This window comes from Hoplias malabaricus, chromosome 9 (genome assembly GCF_029633855.1).
Source record: "Hoplias malabaricus isolate fHopMal1 chromosome 9, fHopMal1.hap1, whole genome shotgun sequence".
Classification (NCBI taxonomy): Eukaryota; Metazoa; Chordata; class Actinopteri; order Characiformes; family Erythrinidae; genus Hoplias; species Hoplias malabaricus.
In genome coordinates, this window is record NC_089808.1 from 25595508 (window position 1) to 25605368 (window position 9861).

At 41.8% G+C, this 9861-nt stretch overlaps 1 protein-coding gene and 1 long non-coding RNA gene across 2 annotated transcripts; one reads left to right on the top strand and one right to left on the bottom strand.

Annotated features, from left to right (window-relative positions):
* Nucleotides 1–458: 458 nt before the first annotated feature.
* Nucleotides 459–1800, top strand: LOC136707895 (uncharacterized). Its single transcript, XR_010804261.1, has 3 exons — nt 459–839; nt 1245–1270; nt 1461–1800. It is a non-coding gene; the product is annotated as an uncharacterized lncRNA (long non-coding RNA).
* A 953-nt stretch (nt 1801–2753) lies between these two features.
* On the bottom strand, nt 2754–8987 carry ltb4r2b (leukotriene B4 receptor 2b). The gene is made up of 5 exons (XM_066681907.1): nt 8890–8987; nt 5784–6329; nt 5301–5498; nt 5031–5074; nt 2754–4720 (listed from the first exon to the last, which is right to left on the bottom strand). Exons 2-5 carry the CDS (start codon nt 6318–6320, stop codon nt 4432–4434), a joined length of 1068 nt encoding a protein of 355 aa, XP_066538004.1. The 5' UTR covers nt 6321–6329; nt 8890–8987; the 3' UTR covers nt 2754–4431.
* Nucleotides 8988–9861: the final 874 nt, after the last annotated feature.

The following is a 9861-nucleotide window of genomic DNA, read 5'->3' on the forward strand; positions in this document are numbered from 1 at the left end:
AAATAATAATAATAATAATTAATTATGAAAAAGAGTGATATTAATGATATGTGGGCATTAATTATGTTTTTGTATATAATTAGATTAATATCATTTAAGTAGTAGATATTAAGTCTGCGTTGTTTGTAGTTGTTATTGTTGCTTTAATTATGGGTATCTACGAAATTATGCTTCAGATTACAATATAAATTCTTTTTTCTTTCCATTATTTTTTTTAAACAAGGAAAAATCACCCACTAACGTTGTTCCCTGTTAGTGTATTATTATTTTATATTAACTTATATTTGTTTATAAAAATATGAGTATAGTAATGCATTTTCCAATCATGCATATTAATATATACGAGGTATACATGTATAATAGCACATGTAAAGCATTGGCACAGGAGTGGATGGTAAAAAGGAGGAGTGGAGGAAAGGTGGACGAGCACGTGGTCGATGATAATGCTGATAAAAGCGCGAACACGTGGGTTGGCGACCTCTTTTTTGTTTCCTCTGTGGGGCGAAGAACATGTGCTCAGGGTTTAATTGCAATTCTGTGCTTAACTCCTGCCTTCTTTTTTTTAAATCTCGGTTTATTTAATGTCATGTTTAATTTTGAGAGCTGGAAAGGCTTTAGTTGGTCAACACAGCTAATACTCCATTGCAGTTTATTTGTAATTTTTCAAACAAAAATTTCATCGGTTTAAATTTGAAATTGAAATTTAAAGGCTGATGCTTTTCTGTGTAAACCGTCTTGAATCAATAATCAGGTTGATATGAGGTGCAGGACCTGGGGTGGTCACTATTGAGAAGGAGCTAGATGTGGAGCATTGGGAGGCATGTTGGAGTCAAAACAAGGTAAGGATATTTCTAAAAATGAACAGCTTACAGTAGAACTATTGTGTTAGAGCAGCAGGTGCATCCGTCCAGATTGTGTCCAGATGTGTCGCAGTTCTACCAGCTGGATGTAAAGCATGGATTTAACGTTTTATAAGCCACATTTGCTGCAACGTTGTACTAAAGCTCGCACGCTTCGTTCAGGGCTTTTTAAACATGAACGCTGGTGTAACTTCCTCTAATTCTTGTGGCTGAAAGTCTGTTCTCTGCTGTATTTCTCCTGAAATGATGATCTTTGCAGTCCGTGTTTCACCTGATTCTTCATGATTACACCCTTTACTGCACTGATCAGGATCAACTCTGTCCAAAAACAGATTTACACAGTTAACTTCACCTGTTAACTCTTCCTTTCTTCTCTTATCACAGGCTCCACTGTGGCTCTAGCGCTAAAGGTATGGATCTTTCATTTTCTTTCGTTTCATTCTGTCTTTCTGATGAGCTGCATGTCTGTCCGTGTTTCACCTGAAATCCCACTGATTAATTACATGCTCTGAAAGACCAGGTTGCAGCTCATTGTCTACTCATTTTTTTTTCCACACAGTAAAATGGATCTAATATATATATATATTTTTTTATTTACAGAATGCAGGACTGAAGTATGGACTGTAGGCTCGGTTTGTATTTAAATTAGCATATTGTTACGTTTGAGCTCTTAAACTGGAAAAACATAAACTACTCTAATTTGTCGTAACTTTTAAACTTAAATTAGCTTTTTTTTATTTGGTCATTAATGTCAATTTAAAATGTATTTGTTTTATTTGCTGTTTTGCTTGTGAATAAACTGTACAAATCCTTCTGTTAATAAATGTTTTTAAGTTATGAAATTGCAGCACTACATTTTATGCATTAATATTCAGTTTAATCTCACAAGGTTTATTCACATCTGCTCCATTCCTGTTTCAGTCTACAGTAATGTTTAACAGTAAAGTGTGATTTTAAGGCTCAATTTTTATACTGCATCAGTTTACACCTTAACACCAAAGTATCTTTATAATAAATAATACTTGAAAGTGAATGCAAGTCATTTGAAATGGTTTTTACAGCTTTTAATGTAGATAAGTTCATTTTTAATCATGAAGTTCTGCTCATTCAGTAAACATACAAATTTTAACTACAGGAGGAGAAGAAATATTTGAGCCATTTGTCTATTGGCTGGTTTACACATGTTTATAGCAGCTGCAACTTTTAAAATGTTGCAGGGAAGTGGTAAGTAATTGGAAACTGATGGAAGATTATATAGATACTGAGATCCATATTTGTAAGATTCATGATCATGGCAACATATAAATTCCGTTCATTTTTGCCATAGAAACATAGACCTTCATTTATGTGCATGATATTGTCTGCACTACTTCAGTGGTCTGATTACAGTAGTGATGAATTTTCTGGAGTCTGACCCACACCCCCTGTAGACAGCCCAGTCAGCACACACCTTAGTGGGGCACCACATGAGTAGGATATGGACTAGCTGGGTTCAGTATGAGCATGGACACTTGGGGTTGATACATGGGACTCAGGTGGGGTAAATATGGGCTGCCCAGCAGCTCTGTATATGTGAGGTCCAAATGGGCCCTGTTTTTAAAACACTACTCTAGTGCTCTGACACTGGAGGGCATCTTTACACTGGGCCAACCTTTAACACATGGCCAAGTTGGGCATGTTATATGCCCCACATGGAAGTTAATGGAATTGATATGTGAAATGTATTGTAAGCAAATCTCGTTTTAAGGATGTCTCTGGAATGAGTCAGGATTAAACCATTAAATATATTTTCCCTCCAGCTTAAATCTAGACATTCAAATGTTGGCATAAAATTGACCACACTCATAGGTTTCTTTCTCAAAATCATGTTTATTATGAGTAATGTGAGTGAAAATCAGGTGCATAATCCATCAGTAGTAAATAAATACAAAAAAAAAATTAACACTGTACACATTAATTTACACACACACACACCAGGACGTTTATCAGATAAACTGTGTGCTTGTTTATTGGCAGCATTGGGAAATAAATCTGAGAGATGAGCTTCTCGTAAGATTTCAGCGCTTCACGCCCACCATGACTCAGGCTTGTTAGCATGCAGAGAGCTAGCATGTCAGAACAGGCTAATTCGAAGCCACAAAGTCAATAAATCTCAGAATTAAGGCTCTGCTTGAACAGACCCAGACAGCGAGCAAATATCAGTCCACTGGCATAAAAAGGCTGGCACACCACTGACTGTAGACCACTGCTGGTCCACTATCGGACCACTCAGATTACTGTCCTGTACAGGATATAACTCATTTATAATCTCCTCAAACAGATTTTACAGACTTTTATTCCAGAAAACAAACTAATACAGATATTACCAACAACTATGAGGAATATAATGAGTATAAGCCTGATATCAAATCATTATGCTAAAAATGTTGACACTGTGCTGAATTAAAATTATTTACAAAGGATAACAAAAGAAGGAAATTTTCCAATGAAGGAAAAAATGCAAAGTGGATTATGAATGAGGGTGGCACGGTGGCGCAGCATGTAGTGTCGCAGTCACACAGCTCCAGGGGCCTGGAGGTTGTGGGTTTGATTCCTGTTCCGGATGACTGTCTGAGGAGTTGGTGTGTTCTCCCCGTGTCCGCGTGGGTTTCCTCCGGGTGCTCCGGTTTCCTCCCACAGTCCGAAAACACACGTTGCAGGTGGATTGGCGACTCGAAAGTGTCTGTAGATGTGAGTGTGTGTGTGTGTCTGTGTTGCCCTGTGAAGGACTGGCGTCCCCTCCAGGGTGTATTCCCGCCTTGCGCCCAATGATTCCAGGTAGGCTCTGGACCCCCGCGACCCTAAATTGGATAAGCGGTTACAGATAATGGATGGATGGATGGATTATGAATGGAAAAGTGCTAAAATGTGGCTCTATTAGTTTTAGGAATGTCATTTTACATCATAATTTACAGTTTATTCAATGTTTATGGCTATTTTTTCAAATTAGAAAACAGAATAGATTTGTGTTCTTGAGAAAAAGGTCCTTTGCAAATTTAAATATCATATCCAAAATTTGAGACTACATTTAATGAGACTTAGTATACATCGATTTTCTAAGTGCAGATATGTTAAATAATCTTGTTTAACTGTTTATTTGCTGTGAAGAGAGAATGTGAGTTGAGGGAGAGGGTGCTTTATACCCCTCGGTACTGAACATGAGTAAATTAGGCTCATGTGCAGTTGCTCCAGGACACCCCATTTCATTTTGGTGCTTCTAAAGGCATTTTCAGTTTATTTATTATAATAATTAAAAAAACAAATCTAAAGATTCTTAGTGGTGTAGTGTGGTAAATTTACCTAGGCTGGGCACTGAACTTGTTCTGTCAACTGAGTGGTGTTAGACCCTAGTAACTGTCTCTGGGGCCCACACTGGCCAATAATGGGTTCTGTACAGCCTAGATAAGCCCTGTTTATCCTGGTCCTATCAGCATCACAGTTCCTGGAGATTTAGCAGTGTCTCTGAAACATCCAGGCCTCTAAGTGTCAGTATAATGGGTGTCACAGATGTAACTTTTTCATGTCCTGTCCTTTACTCTGGCACTGTTAGTGTTGAGGTTGTTAAAGTTGGTGAGTTTGTGTTGGATTTGTTGGGGTTATCAGACTTGTTCTTCAGCCCCAGTCCTGGTCTCTCTCTCTGTGGGTCACAGTTCTTGGTGTTTATGTCAGCCACTGTTTTCTCAAAGAGTCGGGCCATGAACGCCAGGCCGTCTGCGCGGATGTAGGAGCGTCCGGCGAATGTGTACAGCACCGGATTGGCACTGCTGCTGATGAAGGCCAGGGCTGAGGTCACCACACGGATCGATTCCCACATTTCCTGGCTGTGAGTGTAAACACAGATAGGAGAATTAACATTTTATAATCTGTGCACAGTCATACTCAAAAGACACCCTGGCTCAGGTACACTACATGCCCAAAAGTTTTTTAGAAACTGCTTTAACGTTATTATTTTCTTCTATTCCTATAACTCAGCTACAGACTGTCGCAGGAGCAACACTCCACATTACTTCAGTGGGAGGGGGCGGGGCTAAACTTCTATAGGCAGTGAGATTATATTTGATGCTTTATGATTTTAATATTCGTGCTGCATAAGCTCTGATACATATTTTAAAAAAAAAGGCCATAACATACTTTTTCCTAAAGTAAGAGTTCTCAGGCGAACACACAGCAACCACCTAAAAATCAGCAGAGAAAAAATAAACACCAGTTATTATCTTAAGATATATGTAAACTTTAATTAGTCAACAAAAAATGAATAGAAGTCTAAGTAATGTCCCCACAATTCACAAATACAAGATAGAAATTGACATTGTATGTATTCTGGGAATGATCTTTTAGTAAATTATTTAATGTATTTATGATTTTGTGTGTGTGTGAGTGAGAGAGAGAGAGAATGGCGACCTGTATGATGTTGATGATGTGGTAGGGCAGCCAGAAGACACCGAAGGTGATGATGATGGCTAGGATGAGCCTCTCACTGTGGATTCTCCGGCTAGACCTGCGTCTGAGCCACTGCAGGAGGCAGGTGTAGCTGCACAGGATTATTCCATACGGCAGCAGGAAGCCCAGCACTGTCTCCAGAGTGTACTGCAGCACCACCTGATCAAACACACAGCACATAAACATGCAGACAGAGGCAAAGAAGGGGGACTTTCTCACCACTGTAGTGGAGCTGACCAGGCCTGAGCCAAGGGCTTACTTATCAAGGTAGCGGAGCTGATCAGGCCTGAGGTGGGGCTGTTTGTGAGCTGGGAGATGACTTTTATGCCTACTTAGCTGGACAACCTCAGATTTGCAGTCATGAAATCATTGACTGAATGTAAAAACTACAATAAAGTAAATGTAGAAGTCAAGGTGGAGAACTATAAATATAAAATCACATACGTATTTTTTTTGTTGGCTGTGATTTTGAGTGCAGAGCGTACGCTGTCCCTTGCTCTTCTCTTCTCTGAAGATGAGTGCGGGCAGAGCGAGGGTAAAGACGAGGGTCCAGAGTGCGATGAGGACGGCGAGGACATACTTGCGGCGTGTGACAGAGTGGATGTGGTGAGGCCACCGCACGGCCACGAGGCGCTGGAGGCTCATGAGCGTGATTAGAAGGATGGAGGCGTACATGTTGGTGTTGCAGAGGTAGAAAAGCAGCTTGCACATGGCCCCCCCGAAGACCCAGCTCTGCCGGGCCAGGTAGACCAGGAAGAACACTGTCAGGCACATGATGGATCCGTCCGCCATGGCCAGGTTAAGGATCAGCAGCATGGTGACCGAACGTTTCCGGGCCCGGGCCACAATACTCCAGATGATGAACAGGTTCCCCGGGACGCCCAGGAGGAACACCACGACCAGGATGATGCTCCCGATGATGAAGGTCACCTCATGACTACTATCCGGGTTCTGGGGGATGGTGGAGTTTTCCAAGCTCATGGGGAAGGCCTGGGAGCAGAGGATGAGAACAGGTGGATAGTTTAAAAAGGGGATTTAAAAACTCCAGTAAAAACTGCTGTGTCTGATCCACTTGCGCCGGCACAACACACACTAACACACCATCAAGACGTCAGTGCCACTGCAGCACTGAGAATGATCCACCACCACATTACACCTGCTCTGTGGGGGTCCTGAACACTGAAGAACAGGGGGAAAGGGGGATAACAAAGTATACAGAGCCACAGATGGACTACAGTCTGTGATTACAGAGTTACAGAGTGACCGGAGTGGACATTGGAGCTGATAAAATGGACCAGGTCCTAATCCAGCAATGGTTCAGTGTAGTATCATGCCTGTGAAATGCTGCAGTTGTGTTGTTAGTGAGGTGTTTATTCTCCTCAGTGAGCTCTACCACAGAAACACTGCAGGTTTAAACACGTCAGGAACACTGTCAGAGTCATCTTCGGGAATTACTCACATCCTGCGATGTGACGGAGCCTTTCAGCCCATCCCTAAACACACACACCCAGCTTCATTTATTCCTGACCCCAGGCGAGGTCATTACCTACATCACTTTCCCTCAAACCTCATAGATTTCCATGAGGGCTGTTACCCAACAGGTAGAAGACTGCAGACTACTGCTTTAACAACTAAGAGCACATCTCAGTGTCCAGAGTTTACTGCAGCCACTGTTCTCCTGCACTCCAGCACAGAGCTAGACGATACAGCTAAAATTTATATCACAATGTATTTCTTAGCCCCCTCCAGGGTGTTTTCGTGCCTTGCGCCCAATGATTCCAGGTAGGCTCTGGACCCACCACGACCCTGAACTGGATAAGTGGTTACCGATAATGAATGAATGAATGAATGAAAGAATGAATATATTTCTTAATTTTGGCCGATTCGGTATAACTCTGATATTCTCGGCTTTGCCATTACTAATATTTTTAAACTAACTTTAGGGTTAGATTTGGAGAAACAAACACGACAACATTGGTTATATTTGGCTTTGTTTTATAATATAACCATTCAGGGTTTGTTTTGCCCAGATTGTGATAAAAATCATTTGGAAAACTTTTGAAAAGCCCTGTCTACACTCTTAAAAATAAAGGTTCTACAAAGGTTCTTTGAGTGAATTAAGAAATGTGTGTGTGAACAAGCTTTCAAAGGTTTAAAAATCCATCACTCTGTCTCAAAGTTCTTCTTCTTCTCCTTCATCATCATCTTCTTTTCCGTTTTCTCCTCCTCCTTCTCCTTCCCCTCCTCCTTCTTCATCTTCTCCTCCTTCTTCTTCTTCTTCTTCTTCTTCTTCTTCTCCTTCTTCTTCTCCTTCTTCTTAATCTTCTCCTTCTTTTTTCTTCACGTTCTTCTCATTCTCCTCCTCCTCCTCCTCCTCCTTCTTCTTCTTCTTCTCATTCTTCTCCTCTTTCTTCTTCTTCTTCTTCTTCTTCTCATTCTTCTCCTCCTTCTTCTTTATCTTCTTCTTCATCTTCTTCTTCTTCTCCTCCTCCTCATTCTTCTTCTCCCTCTTCTTCTTCTCTTTCTTCTTCTTCATCTTCTCCTATTTTTCTTCTTCTCCTCCTCCTTCTTCTTCTCCTCCTTTATCTTCTTCTTCATCATCTTCCCCTTCTTCTTCTTCTCCTTCTTCTTTTTCACCACTTTCTGTCCAGCTCCACATCCACCTTTCAGACCCACAGTGTTGAAGTGTTGTTCTCACCCTGGAAGGATGGACACACAGCTGTGGATGTGCTCAGATCTGGAGCTGGTTGTTCTCCTCTGCAGGGATGAAAGGTCTAAGTGCTGTTTATCTGAAGGTGGGGCAGTTTTGAGGGAGAACCAGGGTCTTGAGCGGGGTCCCACTGTTGTCTGTGAAAGTTTTAGAGAACTGAGGAATATCAGAGTGTTGCGCGGTGGTGTCGCTGCCTTGTGACAGACTGGAGTTCAGGCTGTGACCCTCATGAGGATCAATCATATCCATATCAGAATCATATTGTATCGACCGAAACTAAGAAATATATTGTGATATCAATTTTGTCCGTATTGTTAAGCCCTATGAGAGAATGAATAAAAAATGAATTTCTTGTTGCTGCAGGTTGTGTGTGATGTCTGTTTAGATGTCTGGGAAGTCAGAGAATGTAAAACAAGCAGCAGTGGGAACCGTGATCCATGATCTATTCCCGATATTCCAGGATCGACTCAGATGGTCGTCACAGAGAAAGTGGTGTTCATTAAACAAACCTTTGAGAAGAACACAAGCTAAATCTGGGTCCATTTGTGTCAGAAAGCTGTAAACTACATGCTGTGATGTTTTCATGAAGAAAGAGCCAAAGGAATACTTACTTCTGTGAGTTTTTTGTCTGTTAATTTATTTAAATCCAGGTTCACCCTCTTTTCAGACAGACAGTCTGTTTCTGAGTGTTAGGACCCACCAGACACGGTCTGAGTGCAAGGAGCAAGGACGAGTGTAAAGGAAACCTCTGAAGGACCGATGTGGAATGGTTGGTTCCACAGAGGAATGAGGGATGTACTGAGAGTGAAGGAAAGAAGGAGTGATAAATAAGTAACTCACCAGTGTGATGGGATCCTAGAGGAAAAAGAGGACGCTGAAGTTAAATAAGGAAAAAGTGTTTCTCAGTCTTCTTTTTCTGTTTTCTCTTTCTTTCTCTTCTCTCAGTCCTTCTCTCTCTCTCTCTCTCTCTCTCTCTCTCTCTCTCTCTCTCTCTCTCTCTCTCTCTCTCTCTCTCTCTCTGTTAATCCCAGCTTAGTGCATGTCCAACTTTGCCCATGTCTTATAAAGATAAATGTTTCACACCACAGGCTCCAGCTTGCTGAGAGGAGAGAGAGAGAGAGAGCTAGAGAGAGCTAGAGAGAGAGGGGGGGGAGGGAGGGACGGGTATCTTAACTTTTATGCCAAATATGCCGGTACATACTTACAGAACTGTCACACTGCTCAGGAGAGAGAGAGAGAGAGAGAGAGATAGATATGACTGGAGGTTAGAGAGCACCCTACACGTATTTTATTTCCAATCAGTTCTGGAGTTATTTCTGATCTGATGCTGAAATATCTGTGAATCAAATCGTCAGCTGTGATTTCTCTGGTTCTGGTGGTAATTAAAGAGGCCACAGGGTGACACTGCAGGTGGTCTCACTGTCAAACAGCTGCAGGGACTCGGGGTCCTGGGTGGGATCCTCTCCTCTGGTCGCTGTCTATGAGGAGTGTGCTGTGTTCTCTGTGTCTGTGTGGATTTCCTCTAGGTGCTTCATTTTCCTCCCACAGTCCAAACACATGCTGGTAGGTGGAGTGACTGTGTGTGGAGTGACAAATGGCCCACGAGTGTGTGTGTGTGTGTGTGTGTGTGTGTGTGTGTGTGAGAGAGAGAGAGAGAGAGAGAGAGAGAGAGAGTGACTGCGTGAATGTGTGAAACAGTCCACAGGTGTGTGTGTGTGTGTGATAGAGAGAGTGACTGGATGAATGTGTAAAACTGTCCACAGGTGTGTGTGTGTGTGTGTCAGAGAGAGTGACTGGGTGAATGTGTGAAAC

Coding starts and splice junctions, on each gene's coding strand:
- ltb4r2b (XM_066681907.1), bottom strand. CDS start 6,320: ATGAGCTTGGAAAACTCCACCATCCCCCAGAACCCGGATAGTAGTCAT. Junction 5,499..5,783: donor ACAGCCAACAAAAAAAATAC/GTATGTGATTTT, acceptor GTGTTTGATCAG/GTGGTGCTGCAGTACACTCT. Junction 5,075..5,300: donor ACATCATCAACATCATACAG/GTCGCCATTCTC, acceptor GCTGATTTTTAG/GTGGTTGCTGTGTGTTCGCC.